Here is a 17,180-nt window from a genome sequence, read left to right as displayed (position 1 = left end):
CCCAAACCTCCTTTGATGGGGGAGCATATTGTGGCTCATTTCACCAAGTGAAATTTAAACTCGTCATTAATCCCCCCAGTAAGAAGTCTTGTTGGAGTTTTTCCATGCGATGAGCCACCTTGGAGGGAAGCGGGAATAATGAGAGGAAATAAGTTGGCAAATTGGAAAGATTACTTTTGATTAAGGTGACCCTATCACCTTTGGATAAATGTATCCTCTTTGAACTAGCTAATTTTCTCTCCATTTTTTTTCTAGAACTTCATCCCAAATAGATTTCGATTTGAATGTAGTTGCCAATGGGAGGCCAAGATATTTCATACGTTGCTAAGATATTTTGCATCCCAAAATGGAAGCCATACTCTCCACATTAGGAACATTTCCCATTGACACTACTTTTGATTTGGCCAAGTTCACCTTCAATTTTGATACAGCTTCAGAGCATAATAAGAGAGCTCTCAACGCTCGAATTTGATCATGGCTGACCCCACAAAAAATTAAGGTATCATTGGTGAATAATAGATGAGATATGTTGAGCGAGCCAATGGTTGCCTCCCCTACTAAGAATCCAGATATGAACCCACCCTCCATGACACCTGAAATCTCTGAAGGCTTCCATTACAAAACCAAAGAGTAGCAGAGATAGAGTGTCACCTTATCTCAATCCTCGTGAACTTTTAAAGAAGCCTTTTGGCGTGCCATTCACCAATATAGAGAAACATGCCGTAGAGATACAATGATGGATCCAAGTACACCTTTTCGTACCAAAGCCACATCTCTCAAGCATGTAAAGTAAGAAACTCCACTTGGAATAATTTATTATGAGTAAATTCTTCCTTTTGTTCTCTATTTCTTCTACACTAAAAGTTGAACTTACATGATTTATATTGACCTTGTTTGTTGGTCTTTTATTTTTTTGGATGTGTTTAGTAATTTCGTTCACTCTTGCTTACAGGGATGATGGGGGTGCTCTTTGGCAAGTTGATGTGGACATGATGGATGTTCTTTTCACTAGCCTTGTTGAATATCTCCAACTTGAAAATGCATATAACATTTTCATTTTGAATCCTAAGCGCAATGTGAAAAGGGCTAAATATGGATATCGGTGGGTATCTTACTGTGATTCTGTCCTTTCTTTTTTATAGGCTCCTTTTTTTTTCAGTAAAATATTCCATGGATTTTTTTTCCTGCGGTTGTAGGAAAATTATACCAAAGCGCTGGAAGAGGGTTGACATGATTTCCAGACCAAGTTTATGCCCTCTCCCTGCCTCCCGTTGTCTCCCCAACTCTGCATGACCACCATGATTTCCCCGATCACCCTAAACTACTACACTATAAACTGTAAATCCCTTGCACCCTAATAACGTAATAACAGATAATTCACCACTGACCATCTGTTTTGCAAACTCCACCCAGTTAGTATATTTGTCTGATTGTATGAAACATGTTGATGTTAAATTTGTAAGCTTCTGGCATTATCTTACATTCCTACATTCTTTCCATCTTAATGTGTATGGTAATGGGACCTGTTTATGTCATTTTGAAAATCTGGCAGTTTCTGTATCAATGTTTCCTGTTTTGGATACTGTCTCATTCTTTCTTTATTTAGTTCTTAATTGTTATCGTCCATTTGTTTTTTTTTTAATTTCCCCCATTTTTCATTAATATGTTGCAGGAGAGGTTTATCTCAGTCAGAAATAGACTTTCTTAAAGCGGTACTTTCTTTTCTTTTTATTTTCTTTGTTGGCATTTTATTTTCTTTTTGATTCCTCAAATATGTATATTAATCTGGATCGGATAAAATGTGTATATTAATTTTCAGGTTTTACTTATCAAAATATTAATTTGCAGGTTTTCCGTTGTTCATTTAACATATAAATGTTGTCTTTGGTTAGTATTGTACAAACAGATAGGACCAAGAACTTACTTTATTCACTATGTACAAACATATATATACCCTACATACAAGTGACCCTTATACCGTCACACACTTATACTAATTACAAACATGTCTTCTAACACTCTCCCTCAAGCTAAGGCATATATATATATACACATATATTTATCATATAAACCCAGCTTAAAACAAATAAGTTTTAACCTACTCCAACACAAAGATTTAGTAAACACATCTGCGAGTTGATCGGCAGACTTCACAAAAGGTGTAACAATGTCACCACTTAGTATCTTATTTCGAATGACGTGACAATCAATCTCTATATGTTTCGTTCTTTCATGGAATACATGATTAGAGGCAATATGCAATACAACATGATTATCACAAAATAACTGGAGAGGGATAGGAGCTGGAAACTCAATCTCTTGAAAAAAGTGTTGCAACCATGTCAGCTCACTAGTAGTATGAGTCATTGCCCTATATTCAGCTTCTGCACTGGACCGAGCTACTACTGTTTGTTTCTTTCTCTTCTAGGTAACCAAGTCACCTCCTACAAAGGTACCAGCAGTAGATATTCTATCTGAAGGGGATCCTTCCCAATCAGCATCTAAAAAGACTTCAACCCTAAGATGTCTATTTGGTTGATATGGTACTCTAAGGCCAAGTGCTCGCTTAAGATAACGAAAAATATGAATTACAGCATCCTAATGTGAGACCCTAGGCATTTGTAAAAACTGACTCAGTACACTCACTGCATAAGAGATGTCTGGTCTAATGATAGTGAGATAATTCAATTTCTCAACAAGTCTTTGATACTTACCTGGATCTCCAAACGACTCTCCTTCCTCTTTTAAGAATTTACGATCCATAGGGGTGTCAATAGGTTGTGCATCTAACATACCGGTTTCTTCCAGAAGATCAAGTACAAAGAAATATTTAAGTTTGCCCCAAGTCTTTCTTCTGAAACTGATCATGTAAAAACTTTTTTAGTCTAGTAATTCCAGCAGAGTCATTCCCAGTAATTACAATGTCATCCACATATACAACCAACAAAATGTGACCTGCATCACTATGTAAGTGAAATACCAAGTGATCTGTTCGGCATCTGTGAAGACCAAATGTTAATACAACATCAGAGAACCTTCCAAACCATGCTTGAGAAGATTGTTTCAAACCATATAATGCATTTTTTAACTTGCATGCAGCACCTCGATATTCCCCCTAAGCAACAAACCCAGGTTGTTGCTCTATATAAACTTCCTCATGCAAGTCGCCATATAGAAATACATTTTTAACATTCAACTGAAATAAGGGCCAATTTAAATTAGCAGCAAGAGAGATTAACACTTGAATAGAAGAGGTTTTGGCAACTGGGGAGAATGTCTCTTTGTAGTCAATGCCATAGGTTTGAGTATAGCCATTTGCAACCAAGCGGGCTTTCAAACATTCCCCAAAACCTTCAGGATGAAATTTAATAGTATATACCCATTTATAGCCAACAAGTTGTATACTAAGTCGTAGTGGAACAAGATCCCATGTCCGGTTATGGTAAAGGGCATCCATTTCATTTTCCAAAGCTGTACTGCATCCCAGATCATATAAAGCATCTTGAACTATCTTAGGAATAGAAAGTTTTGAAAGTTGAGATGTAAACATGAGAATGAAGGGGATGAAGTATGATATGAAACAAATTGACTAATTGGATGCTGAGTAACACGAACGATTAACTTTGCGTAGAGCAATAGGTGGAGAGTTTGAAGTACTAGGCAACTCAAGATCTGAAGATGGAGACACGACTGGTTGGGGTACGGGAGCCGGCAGCCGCAAGAGACGCGAGTAAACCTGTAAAGGAACTGGGGAAGGGGCTGAGGAGGGTTGGGTAAGGTTGGGTGAGTATAAGGGGGATAGTGTAAGAGTAGGTAATGGTAAAGGATCACACTCAACTCTTGAAGATGTGTTTGAAAAATAGGGTATGGACTCAAAGAATGTAACATCAGCACTCGTGAAGTAGCGTCTAAGAATAGGACTATAGCAGCGATATTATTTTTGAGTTTGGGAAAAACCAACAAAAAGACACTTGGTAGAACGGGGGTCAAGTTTATCAAAGACTTGACCAAGGTTATGAACAAAGCAAATACACCCGAAGATTTTTGGTGGAAGAGAAAATTGTGAAGATGATGGAAACAAGATGAAGAAAGAAGAGGAACCATCAAGAACTGATGAAGGCATACGATTAATAAGATGACAAGTAGTAAGAACACCATCACTCCAAAATCGTTTAGGTTCATGCATATGTAGCAAAAATGCTCGGGTTACATTTAACAAATGATGATTTTTGCGTTTAGCCACCCCATTCTGTTGGGGTGTATATGAACATGATGTTTGATGAACAATTCATTTGTTACTTAAACAAGTAGCAAAGGCACTAGATAGATATTCTCTAACATTATCAGAACCCAAAACTTGAACCTTTTTGTTAAATTGAGTTTTAATTTCTTTCCAGAACACTTGGAATATGGAAAGAAGTTCAGATCTGGCCTTCATAAAAAACAACCATGTCACACGAGAGTAGTCATCAACAAATTTAACAAAATACTGAAACTTATTTGATTCAATGGTGATTGGTCCCCATATTTCAGAGTGAACTAATTCAAAAGAACTCGATACTCATTTCTCAATACGAGATACAAAAGACACTTGATGGTGTTTACTAGGTTGACATACTTCACAAGAGAAGGGAGACACATTTTCCAAATTCCTAACTTGACACTTCAAAAGAGAAAGGGGGTGACCAAGTGACAGTGCCATTCAAAAGCAGATAATGAGGGAGATGTAAGGGCTTGAGTGGGTGACTGTTGAACATCAAGGTAATATAGACCACCAGCTTCATGTCCCGTATCAATCTTGTTCCCCTTTTGGAGATCCTAAAAAATACATGAAGAGAGATAAAAGGTCACTGAATATTGTAGATTTTGAGTAATCTTAATAATAGACAACAAACTAAAAGGAAAACTAGGAGCATATAGGACAGATGGCAAGGGTATGGAGTCAGCGAGCTTAGTAGATCCAATACCTGTAACTTTAATAAGGGAACCATTAGCAAGAGTGACACTTTTTAGAGATGGTACAATATTAAACTTAGATAAGGCAAAAGACAAACCAGCCAGATGTTCATTAGCTCCTAAATCAATGATCTATGAACCTTGAGTGGATGAGACAAGACATGCGGATGCTATACCTGAGTGGGTAAGAGTGGCTGTGGAAGATGAAGCTCCTGTGCGACCCAAAAACCGTTCATACTCATCATTCAATATACTAATCATATCTGAAGCTAGGTTGGAGCTCGTTGACTGTGATTTAGCATCTTGGCATATGGCCTGATTAGCAGACCTAGATGGTCTACCATGTAGATCCCAACAATAGTTTACTGAATGGTTTGTGCGATCATAATGGGTGCACTTACGAGGCTTTTGACCTTGAGTACGATTACCTTTGGCATCACGTCCCCCACATGCACCTCTACCACCTCGGTCTCCATGCCCACCAAGAGCAACATAAGAGGCAACCAAAGTGGATCTCTCACTTATCGGATCAAAAGACAACTAAGATCCGTGCCCAGATAACATGACATGTTGAAGTAAGGAAAACACATCAGGAAATAAAGGAAGTTGTGGACTCGCCAAAATTTGAGACCGCACCGACTTGTATTCAGGTTTTAAACCAACAAGAAACCGAACAACGTTAAACCCTTCACGTTGTTGTAGCATACGTGAAACATTAGAAGTGATAGGCTGATACATCTTGAGTTCTTCACATATGCCCATCACTTGAGAATAATCCAAGTTCAGAGTACCTTGTTCCAACCCAAAGAACTACTTACATAGCTCATAAATGCGGGTTGTGTTCCCAGCACTTGAATACATATGTTTGAGATGGCTCCACACCTCTTGGGCAATGTCAAAATGAATCAAACTAGAGCAAATGTTAGGCTCAATATTGGTCAACATTGAGAACAAGATTTGAGCATCATCTTGCTCCCATTGAGCAAATATAGGGTTATTTGAGTCGGATTTTGGATTAACCAAGTGGCTAGAAAGTCCCTTACCTTTCAAAAATATTGTAATAGATTTTGACCATAACATATAGTTCTTCCCATCCAATTTCAATGAAGTCATAGGCATATTAAAGTTTGATGTAAGTGGCAGTGACTCAAACTTAGTTGCCATATGTGCAACAAAATAAAATAAAAAATAAAAATAAAAACACCTTGAAAAACCCAATTTCGGCTCTGTGCCGATCTGTATTGGTCGAAATAAGCATATACCAGTACAGAACTGGTCTGTATCGGCCGGAACCGGCCTGTATTAGCCGAAATCGGGCCAATATTGACTTGTATCGGGTCTTTCTCGATATCGGGCTACAACCCCTTAAGAACACGGATTAGGTTATTCTAACCCAGAACAAGTTTTAATTTATCCGTGTTACCAAACAGTTTTATTCTAAATTGGAATAAAATTCTATCCAGGTTTTTGGTTATCCCTACTCAAGAATTGGGCAGCTTATACATGCAATCAAACATTCCTAGACCGGTGATGCAGACCAAGTCCCGGTAACCATAGAAACTGCCGGCGAGTTCACCCCTGGTGCCTAGTACCAGAGATGACATCGGAAACGCACCAGAAACCACTCCAAACCACCACGGGCGGTTGACGAGTAACAGAGCTGTACGGAAGACGACAGCAAACACAGTGAGCTTGGATTCTACACCGGAAAACACTCCGCAGAGTTCAAACAACAGTGAACTTAGATTCGTGAACCATTGTCCGACAAAAGGGATCGCTTGGATACCATGTACAAACAGATAGGACAAGAACTTACTTTATTCAATGTGTACAAACATATATATACCCTACATACAAGTGACCCTTATACCCTCACACCCTTATACTAATTACAAACATGTCTTCTAACTAGTATGATAGGTTTAAGGTGCTTTGTGGCCAGATAATTTTTGCCAAAAAACTTTCTGCTGCACTTATCTTATTGACAAAATCGGCACTGACATTTTTTGTTGTACAGAACAAGAGTTTGCAAACAAAAGTTCTCCAGTCAGGAAATGTTCCTGAAACTGTTCTTGGTATGGAAACTTTCTTGTTTTCATTTTACTTGTAGGAAACACCTGAAATTCCTATTGATTTACAGATGCATAGGAATAGGTAGCTTCTCTTCTTGAAATGGCTAAATATCAATTGATTCACAGCTCTCAATAAGATTAAGAGACCTTTGTATGAGAAGCATCCAATGGCAAAGTTTGCCTGGACAATAACTGAAGATGCAGACACGGTTAGTCTACTTTGTGCTTAAATTACTTGAATATATTGAATGCTAATGTAGGTCGTTCCGGGCTTTAAGTTATAACTGGGTAAAAGATGTGTTGCATTTGCAGTCTTTGTCCTTGCCTTAAAAAAGTTGAAACTATTGAATGCTAATGTAGTTCGTTTTCCTGAGTAAGTCTATCCTATGATATATTTGTGTTCTATGAAATAGGAAATTAGGATTTAATATGAGGTGCAAAGAAAATTGCATCTTTTTAAAAGGAAGGAAACTTCCATGCTTACAATTTTAGGTTTTTGTTTAGAATAAAGATTTTTTGGTCTGGATTTGATTTTTACGTTGACGGGGGATAGGATGGGTTTCAGGCGGGAGTTTGTGATTGATTCTAAGCTTTTTTCAGTTGTGAGAGAGGGTGGTTTGATTCGCATTACTGAGAGAGGAAGGAGTTTTAAACAAGAATTATTGTTTGGACTGGGGACTGCGCAATGGCTAGGTGGAGCTCTGGAGGGCTGTGTGACAGATAAAAGAGACGAGTTCTTTTCATCTAGGAGGGAGGGTTACAGGAGTTTTATCATGCAAAGGTCCTCAAATAGTCGTGGTCGTTTTGTTAAGGTGGCGGTGTATGGTGATGGGGGAAGAAACTATTGCATTATCATCCCTGAAGAGGAAGGGAGTAATGGCTGGAGTAAACTACGAGAGGTGCTGAGGGAGAGTTTACAGATGGTGAAAAACAGCCATGGCAAACCTGGTGAAGCTTTGAAGAGAGGGGGTGAGAAGGTAATTTCCTATAGAGAAGCTCTACTGAAGGAGGGGACGCAAGCGGGCTTAATTGGTGCAGGAGGGGGTACTGTGCATAGAGCCCATAGTGTTCAATCTAGGGAGACAGAGTGTGGCAGAGACGTGAGGGAGTTTTTGTCTCTGGTACGCGATATGCAGGAGCAGTTGAGGATGGTGCAGGAGGAGGTGTCCTTGGTGAGGAAGCTGGTCGAGGCTTTTAAAGAAGGTGTGGAAACGGTGAGTTTTAGGGGCAGAGAGAGAAGTTGGGCAGGAGGGGGCTTAGGCTGGAAGGGGGGAGCGGGCTGGGCTGGTCGTGGGCCAAAGCCCATGGATCATAGGAAGGTCAGAGGATATAAGGGGAAGGGCTGGAATGGGTTTCAGGTGGGCCGGCCCTGGGCTGGGCCCGGGCCCCAGCTGAAGATCTCGACCCGGCAGGAATGGGCACGGGTAACCCACCGGGTCATGGGTCGGGAGACGGACTCCTACCAGAATCTTCGTCGCGCCGGCAACAGAATCGGCCGGTCGTCCAACAGACGGCGCCGATGACCCCGTCCGACCACCAGAAGCTACCAGAAGTTGCTCTCAACGTTGATATGAAGAGCAACCAGCAGCAGAGCTCTGGGCAGAGGAATGAGACGACACCGTCGGTGGTTCCTTCTCCACCCCGACAGCATCAGAACATGCCGGTGGATCATCCAACGGCGACGAAAAGCCGGGAAGATTTTATGGAGCCTCAGACCACGCCGATAGAGCCTCTGGTGATTCTCCCCTCATCACCGAGTGGTTGTACTCTTGGGGGGTCTGTGCAGAACCGGCCGACGGGGCTTGGGGAGGAAGGGGAAGGTCCGGCAAGTCCCCTAGGGGTAATCTGTGCTACTGTAATGGTGGAACACAGTGAAGGAGGAGAAGAAGAGGATTCGGTCAGTGAACTTTTTCTGTCCGATGAAGAGGGTTCTCAAAGGCTTTTACAGGGGATTATTGAGCATGAAGGGGAAGGGGGTTCAGAGATTGGAGGAGTGATCTTGGAGGGGCAGAAGGATTTTAGGATACAAAATCCAATCCCTCTTAACTGCATGTACCCGGATCCATCTAGTGTTTCAGATTGGGTGTTCCAAACAGTGAATGATATAAAGGACATGGTGGGTCTAAAGTGTGAAGGTTATGAAGAGCAATTTATGGCATTACTCACCGCCATTGAAGTGGGTCATCAACAACAGAGGAAAACGGGGTCCAAGAAACAGCGGGAACTCAATAGGCTAACATGGTCCATGAATTCGGAAGGTAGCTCAAGTAGGGAGAGGTCAAAAGGGAAGGGGCTGGCTTACTCCAATAAATGAAACCAAAAATTCTATCGTGGAACGTCCGGGGTCTAAATGATGCCGGTAAGCGGCTTCAAGTAAGAAACTTACTGCGGGGTTGGAAGCCGGATATTGTTTGCCTACAGGAAACGAAATTGAAAATAGTCAATACAAAAATTATACATAGTATATGGGGCTGTGTTCATGTCGATTGGGTGTATTTGGCAGCTAAAGGAGCATCGGGAGGAGTGGTGGTGATGTGGGATCGACGGGTGGTGGAGAAATTGGAGGAGGCAGTGGGGTTGTTCTCAGTGGCATGTTCTTTTAGGAGCGTGATCGATGGGTTTATGTGGGCCTTTGCAGGTGTTTATGGACCCAACGCAGATAGTGACCGAAGACTTCTATGGGATGAACTAGCTGGATTACACAGCTGGTGGGATCTTCCTTGGTGCATAGGCGGTGATTTTAATGTTACAAGATTCTCAAGCGAGAGTTTTGGAAATAGACGATTGCGTCCAGCAATGTCAAATTTCTCGGAATGCATTTCTGAGTTGAATCTAGTGGACTTACCACTAGCGGGGGGCATATATACATGGGCGAATAATCAGACATGGTCTAGGTTAGATAGATTTCTAATCTCCCCGGAATGGGAAATTCACTATCCAGAGGCGTGGCAGAAGAGATTGCCTCGGTTGTGCTCGGATCATTGGCCCATCATGCTGGATGGTGGGGGGATTCGAAGAAGGCAGCAACATTTTAAGTTCGAAAACATGTGGCTGCAAACTGAAGGCTTTGTGGAGAGGGTCGGACAGTGGTGGTCTTCATACCAATTTCAGGGTACTCCTAGTTTTGTTTTTGCTGGAAAGTTAAAGGCTTTAAAACAAGATCTAAAGCTTTGGAATAAGCAATCCTTTGGTAATATCGAGGATCTCAAGAAAACAAAACAGTGGGAGATACAAGAGTTAGAAAGGGTTCAAGAGTTAAGGCCGTTGAATCAGGAGGAACAAGCCCAAAAATTAGCTTTGGTTGTAGAGCTCGAGAGGATCATTCTAATGGAAGAGATCTCGTGGAGGCAGAAGTCTAGAGCCTTATGGCTGAAGGAAGGTGACCGTAGCACTAAGTTTTTCCACAGGGTTGCCAATTCTCACAGGCGATCCAACAACATCGATATGCTAAAGATTGATGGGTCAGAGTGCAGGGATGTGCAAGCGATTAACAATCACGTGGTTAGTTTTTATGAACAGCTTCTTACTGAGCAGGTGGGGTGGAGGCCTAAGCTAGAGGGGTTGGCTTTCGAGTCCATTGGACCTTCGGACTCTAATCGTTTGGAGAGGCCGTTTGAAGAGGCAGAGGTGATAGAAGTGGTACGGAAAATGGCGAAAGACAAGGCTCCGGGTCCAGATGGGTACTCGATGGGTTTTTTCCAAACTTGTTGGGAGATCCTAAGGGAGGACTTAATGGAGGTGCTGCAGGAGTTTTATTCGTTTGGAAAGTTTGAGAAAAGCTTAAATGCCACATTTATAGCCTTAATACCAAAAAGGGCGGGAGCGGAGGACATACAAGAGTTTCGCCCCATTAGCTTAGTCAATGGGGTCTATAAGATTTTATCCAAGGTACTGGCAAATCGCCTTAGTCAGATCGTTGGAAAGATTATTTCAAAGCCTCAAAATGCATTTGTAAAGGATAGACAGATCCTAGATGCAGTGCTCATCGCCAATGAATGCTTGGACAGTAGATTAAAAGCGGGTCATCCAGGGATTATATGTAAGCTAGACATGGAGAAGGCGTATGATCATGTTAATTGGGACTTTCTAATTGACATTTTGGGGAAGTGTGGTTTTGGGGAGAGATGGCGTACTTGGATCCGATGGTGCATTTCTACGGCGAAATTCTCAGTCTTAGTCAATGGAAGCCCTACAGGTTTTTTCAATAGCACTCGGGGACTAAGACAGGGAGATCCGTTGTCACCATTACTCTTTGTCATTGTAATGGAGGCTTTGAGCAGAATGATCTCAGTCCTGGTTGCAAATGGGCATATGACTGGTTACTTGATTGGAACCCCAGGAAGGGGTAGTATTAACATTTCCCATTTGTTGTTTGCAGATGACACACTAATTTTCTGTGAGGCGAACCAACTCCAAGTTAGAGTTCTGAAGGCACTCCTACTGTGCTTTGAGGTAGCTTCAGGCTTGAAGGTGAATCTGGACAAATCAGAGATGGTGCCTGTTGGTGGTGTACAGCGTCTAAGACACCTGGCGTATACTTTGGGGTGTAAGACTGCTACACTCCCCATGACATATCTAGGCCTTCCGTTGGGGGCCCCCTCGAGAGCAGTGGCGTTATGGGATACAGTGATTGAGAGAGTAGAGCGACGTTTAGCAGGTTGGAAGAGAATGTACTTATCAAAATGGGGTCGGGTTACGCTTATAAAGAGTACGCTATCTAACCTCCCAACATATTTTCTATCCCTGTTCCCTCTTCCATCAAGGGTGGCACTTCGAATTGAGAAACTACAACGGGACTTCTTGTGGGGCGGAATAGGTGAGGAGTTTAAGTTTCATCTAGTCAGGTGGGAACAGGTTTGTAAGCCCATCTCAAGTGGGGGGTTGGGTATTAGAAAGCTGAGAATTTTTAATCAGGCTCTACTTGGAAAGTGGTTGTGGAGATACCACAGAGAACCAGAAGCTCTCTGGAAGTTGGTGATCAAAAATAAGTATGGAGAATTATGGGGTGGTTGGTGTTCTAAGGAAGTGCGAGGGGCTCATGGTGCGGGATTGTGGAAACATATCAGACAGGGATGGGAGGTTTTCTCTCACTATACGAGGCTTCGTTTAGGAGAGGGGAACAGGATCAAATTCTGGTATGACACTTGGTGTGGTAATTTCGCGCTTAAGGTTTTATTTCCGACACTATTTTTGGTTGCAAGCGACAAAGAAAAATCAGGGGCGGAAGTCATGGTGGTGATGGGGGAGCAAATTCAGTGGAATATCAGTTTTAGCAGGGCTGCCCAAGATTGGGAAGTGGATACTTTTGAAGCCTTTTTCAGTCTCTTGTACTCAACCAAACCAAGTGCTCAGCTTCTAGATTCGTTGTGGTGGGTACCGTCGGGAAAAGGTATGTTTTCAGTCCGTGTTTTCTATAAGGCTCTAACACAAGGGCAACCCTCATAGTTTCCTTGGAAAAAGCTTTGGAGACACAAGGCGCCTCTCAAAGCGGCATTCTTTGTGTGGTCCGCTTCTTTGGGCAAGATCCTCACAACGGATAACTTGAGAAAATGAAGGGTGATCATCGCAGATTGGTGTTGTATGTGCAAGAAGGGGGGAGAATCTGTTGACCATCTTTTATTACATTGTGAGGTAGCTCGAGGGCTATGGAACGAGGTTTTCTGCAGATTAGACTTGGGTTGGGTTATGCCGGAATCAGTTGTGGCGGTTCTTGCTAGCTGGACAGGTTTGAGGGGCAACACCCAGATTAAGGCAATTTGGAAGATGATCCCGATATGCATTATGTGGTGTGTGTGGCAAGAACGCAATGAGCGGACATTCGAGGACAAAGAGAGATCAAGGGAGGAGCTGAAAGTCTTCTTTTTTAGAACTCTCTGTACTTGGGCTATTGCTGTTAGTTTTAATGGCCAGAATTTACATGAGTTTCTTACTTCTTTTGATCCTACGTAGTGTAGGACATTCTTTGTACTGAACGTGGCATTTTGCCTATTCTTTTGAATATATCTTCTTACTTTTCTCAAAAAAAAAATAAAGATTTTTTGGGCCCATATGATTATATTTGTAATTATCAAATGTTTGCCTCCATGGCTGATAATATATAAAATTCAATTTCCTACGAATGTTGAAATTGCCTGGTAAAATCATTATCAGTAACATGCTTCTTTTAAAAAAAAATTAACCACAAGCTTACTTTTTTCTGTTGGGATTTAAGAGCCTTCCTTATTTTCATCGATTATTACAATTTAGATACTACCGTAGCTCAATAATAATTTCCAGGGGGAATGGTACAACACTTGCCTAGATGCACTGACTAATGTTGAGAGGTTGTACCAAGGGAAAAATACTGCAGATATTATTCAGAGCAAAGTTTTACAGGTATATGGTCCTTTCTCTGTGTGTGTGTGTGTGTGTGTGCATGTTATGTGTATACCAATGAAGTGTTGAAGAAGAAAGCTTTTTAGAGGTTAATTTTTTTCTTAATTATTTTCAATTTCTCTTTATTTCAAGTTATTGAAAGGGAAGAATGAAGACATGAAGCTTCTTTTTGAAAAGGAATTAAAATCCAGGGATTTTAGTGATTTTCATGTTGAATGTCTCACAGATACATGGATTGGAAAAGACAGGTTCATTCTCTCTTCGCCCTCTCTCTCCTCCCCTTTCTCCCACAAGCTAATAAAGACAGAAATATCTACTGCATCAGGTGGGCATTTATTGATTTAAGTGCAGGCCCTTTCTCATGGGGACCTGCTGTTGGTGGAGAAGGTGTGCGCACAGAATTAAGTTTACCAAATGTGGAAAAAACAATTGGTGCAGTTTCAGGTCCTACTGTAATTCTTATTAGTGCTCTGTTATTTGTATGTGCTGATGTGTGCACGATTCCCTTTTTTGTCAGAATTTCCCCTTTTTTTTATTAATATGCTGCCCGTTTGTAAAGATGATATTGTGGGTTTGATGTTATAATATTCTGAGAAAAATGGAAAAATGCTCTTTGACTGTCTTAGACACTGTAATGTATGTTGGCTTGTATGGTTTGTTTGGCTGTAATGGTTATGGGTTGTTTTCTTGTATGTATATTCTTCATAAAACAAATTCTTTTTCTCCATGTTGCGGAAACCTTATGGAGCCTTGTTATGTAAATGAGGTGCTTTAATGCTACTCTGTTGGGTATGCTGTTATCCTGTCAGAGTGGTGGTTAAGTACCTAAAGAATAAGGTGCAATAGATGTTGTTGTAGATAATGCATGTTTGAGCTCTTTAAACAAGTTGTTTAGTTTTCCTTTATAATTAAATTTGACTTTTTTTGTGGCATGCAGAACTTTCTGAAGATGAGGCTGAAGATAGGTTGCAAGATGCTATTCAGGAGAAGTTTGCTGTATTTGGTGATGTATGTTCTTTGTGGTGAATATAAGAATTGAATACTGGGAGATTTTTCAGTTCTTATACTTCACGTTAATAATTTACCTGATTGTGAGGCTCCCATGTATTATGTTTTAATCGTTGTGCATTCAATTGTTGCAGAAAGAACATCAGGCCATTGATATTCTTCTAGCGGAGATTGATATATATGAGCTTTTTGCTTTTAAACATTGCAAGGGAAGGAAGGTTAAGCTTGCTCTTTGTGAAGGTGATCTTCTTTGTGATGGCAAAGTTCGGAAAGTTTCTTCTTTTTTTCTTCAGAAAAAATTGGTTTTTTTGTTTTTTGGTGGGGGGGGGGGGGGGGGGGTGGGATATGGGTTGGATGAGGGGATACTTTATTAACTTGCTTGTAATAAACTTCTTTGCTGTTTGGTAAGTCAAAATTGTTCCCGTTCCTTTTACATGCAATTTTGGATATTCTTAGAAGTAGAGATAATATCATAATCATGCTTGGTTTTCGTATCTCTGCTATGTGGCATCTGGGAATGACAAAATCATATTATTTCATTTGTCAAAACATTTCAGGTTTAAAAGCTCGGTGATTATTAAAACAATCTTTACATTAGATATTGAATATGAAAAAATATGGTAAATTAAATAGGATAGGCATATCAAAAATAGCCTTGCGTATTGATCCCTTTCCCAAATTCCATCTGAATACATATTATTTTATTTTTTCACCAACAAAAACCCCCCTGCTCTTGTTTCCACTTTTCTGGCCAGTCTAGATACACCTAGTTGATCTTCCACTATTTAAGTCATGTATCTTGTTTCATATCCATCTTCATGCAATGTTTCTGTTGTATGATATAATAAATCTGGTGCAACTTGATTGTTTTCTCGCAAATCTTTTCTTTCACATCAAATGTGGCTTGTGAATCATGCATCTTTTGCAATTTATGAATTCAGAACTTGACGAGAGAATGAGGGATTTGAAAAATGAGCTCCAGTCTTTTGAAGGTGAAGAATATGACGAAAGTCACAAGAGAAAGGCCATAGAGGCATTAAAGAGAATGGAGAGTTGGAATTTGTTCAGTGATACTTATGAGGTATGCCTAGTGGCCTGTCTTTGACAACATTTGTTATTTTCCTTGTGATTTGAAAGCTTATCAATCATGTGCGCATTTTTCTAGTTTTGAGGATTGTGCCTTTCCAACCTGAGAAGTCTATCTATCTGAATTAATAATTAACAACTTTGCAGGAGCTACAAAACTACACAGTTGCACGCGATACTTTTCTTGCGCATTTAGGTGCGACATTGTGGGGATCTATGCGACATGTTATATCACCCTCCATTGCTGATGGGGCCTTCCATCATTATGAGAAGATATCCTTTCAATTGTTTTTCATCACACAGGAGGTATGGCTAATGTTGATAAATTCAAACAAGCTTTAGTGAAACCAAATTTTGTCATACTCTTATATTTTTGTTGCAGAAAGTAAGGAATATCAAAAAATTGCCTGTGGATCGCAATGCCATTATGGATGGACTTTCTTCTTTGTTATTATCTTCTCAGAAACCAATGTTCAGTGAGCACGTGTATGCATCCATCATTGTTGTTTGATTTTTTTGAATATGTGCTTTTGGAATTTCTTTTGCATTAGTTATATATTTATGCCTTTTGGAACTAATATGGTGAGAAGGTGCTAGATTTGCTGGCCCTTTAAGCTTTTCTGTGTCTGCTTTATTGATGTGGATGATGTTCGTAGGCTAACTCTGTCTGAGGATCCTGCTTTGGCAATGGCCTTTTCAGTGGCACGAAGAGCAGCAGCTGTCCCATTATTGCTTGTTAATGGAACTTATAGGAAAACCATTCATACATATCTTGACTCTTCCATTCTCCAGTATCAGTTGCAGAGGCTGAATGATCATGGTTCTCTCAAAGGTTCTCTCTGCTGCCTTAAAATGGTCATCTGCTCTTGAAGCTCATTTAACATGATTTTTTTGACATTTGTCTCAGTGATACGATTTCTTTATTAGTTTTATCACCAAACCATCCTGTTAATTTTGTGCAACCTGGAGTATGTTGTTGACTTTATATGTAATTTTATTGATGCGTGGCAAATATGAGCCAAACATTTTCTTCTTTTGATCAAATTCATTTTATTAAGAGCTTAGAGGGGGGCAACCCAGTACATGGAAATGTGGGCCCTTTAACATGTATCTCTTCCATGTTTTTGTTAAAAAGTTGATCCATTGAAAAACAGTGCGTGGTGAGTTACATGTAATTTGATCCTCTGGTGTGTGTGAGTGTGTGTGTTTGATTTCTGGTACTAATGCTACAATTTGAAAAATTTCAGGGTCACATGCCAACAGTAGATCCACGCTTGAAGTTCCAATCTTTTGGTTCATTCATGGTGAGCCATTGTTGGTTGACAAGCATTATCAGGCAAAGGCACTCTCTGACATGATTATTGTCGTTCAGTCAGAGGATTCATCTTTGGAGGGTCATCTTCATTGTAATGGGCACTCACTTTTGTGGAATTTGAGGTTGGTATTTTAGACATGTATTTCTTTTATTTTTAAGTAATAAAACTTCATTAAAAAACACAAAAGGTGCAACTCAAGTACACAGAATAGGGACACCTACCTAGAAGGAGAAAAAGATACAAGAAAAACATTGAAGTTCAAACCCATTAAAATTTATAGAAGCCATCCAAATGATTTTTGGATCCTGTTTTAAAAACAGTTTTTTAAACTATATATCTCTTTCACATGTTCCCTCTCTCTTGATGG

At 40.4% G+C, this 17,180-nt stretch overlaps 1 protein-coding gene across 5 annotated transcripts in view; it reads left to right on the top strand.

Annotated features, from left to right (window-relative positions):
* Positions 1 to 17,180, top strand: part of LOC122317360 — a 45,136-nt gene that overhangs the window by 10,650 nt on the left and 17,306 nt on the right. For 2 of the 5 annotated variants that reach the window (XM_043134407.1, XM_043134405.1), the window contains 14 exons: positions 953 to 1,102; positions 1,673 to 1,712; positions 6,974 to 7,031; positions 7,155 to 7,237; positions 13,305 to 13,403; positions 13,536 to 13,651; positions 13,729 to 13,847; positions 14,341 to 14,411; positions 14,546 to 14,651; positions 15,353 to 15,492; positions 15,645 to 15,803; positions 15,880 to 15,983; positions 16,154 to 16,329; positions 16,745 to 16,934. In XM_043134407.1, coding sequence (XP_042990341.1) covers positions 953 to 1,102; positions 1,673 to 1,712; positions 6,974 to 7,031; positions 7,155 to 7,237; positions 13,305 to 13,403; positions 13,536 to 13,651; positions 13,729 to 13,847; positions 14,341 to 14,411; positions 14,546 to 14,651; positions 15,353 to 15,492; positions 15,645 to 15,803; positions 15,880 to 15,983; positions 16,154 to 16,329; positions 16,745 to 16,934 — 1,611 coding nt within the window. The remainder of the gene's footprint in view (positions 1 to 952; positions 1,103 to 1,672; positions 1,713 to 6,973; positions 7,032 to 7,154; positions 7,238 to 13,304; positions 13,404 to 13,535; positions 13,652 to 13,728; positions 13,848 to 14,340; positions 14,412 to 14,545; positions 14,652 to 15,352; positions 15,493 to 15,644; positions 15,804 to 15,879; positions 15,984 to 16,153; positions 16,330 to 16,744; positions 16,935 to 17,180) is intronic. The other 3 variants (XM_043134409.1, XM_043134408.1, XM_043134410.1) reach the window with 3 other exon arrangements.

The sequence above is a fragment of the Carya illinoinensis genome, chromosome 7 (genome assembly GCF_018687715.1).
Source record: "Carya illinoinensis cultivar Pawnee chromosome 7, C.illinoinensisPawnee_v1, whole genome shotgun sequence".
In the NCBI taxonomy this organism is placed as follows: Eukaryota; Viridiplantae; Streptophyta; class Magnoliopsida; order Fagales; family Juglandaceae; genus Carya; species Carya illinoinensis.
The sequence above is the reverse complement of the archived record's forward strand: the minus strand, read 5'-3'. Positions and strand labels throughout refer to the sequence as shown.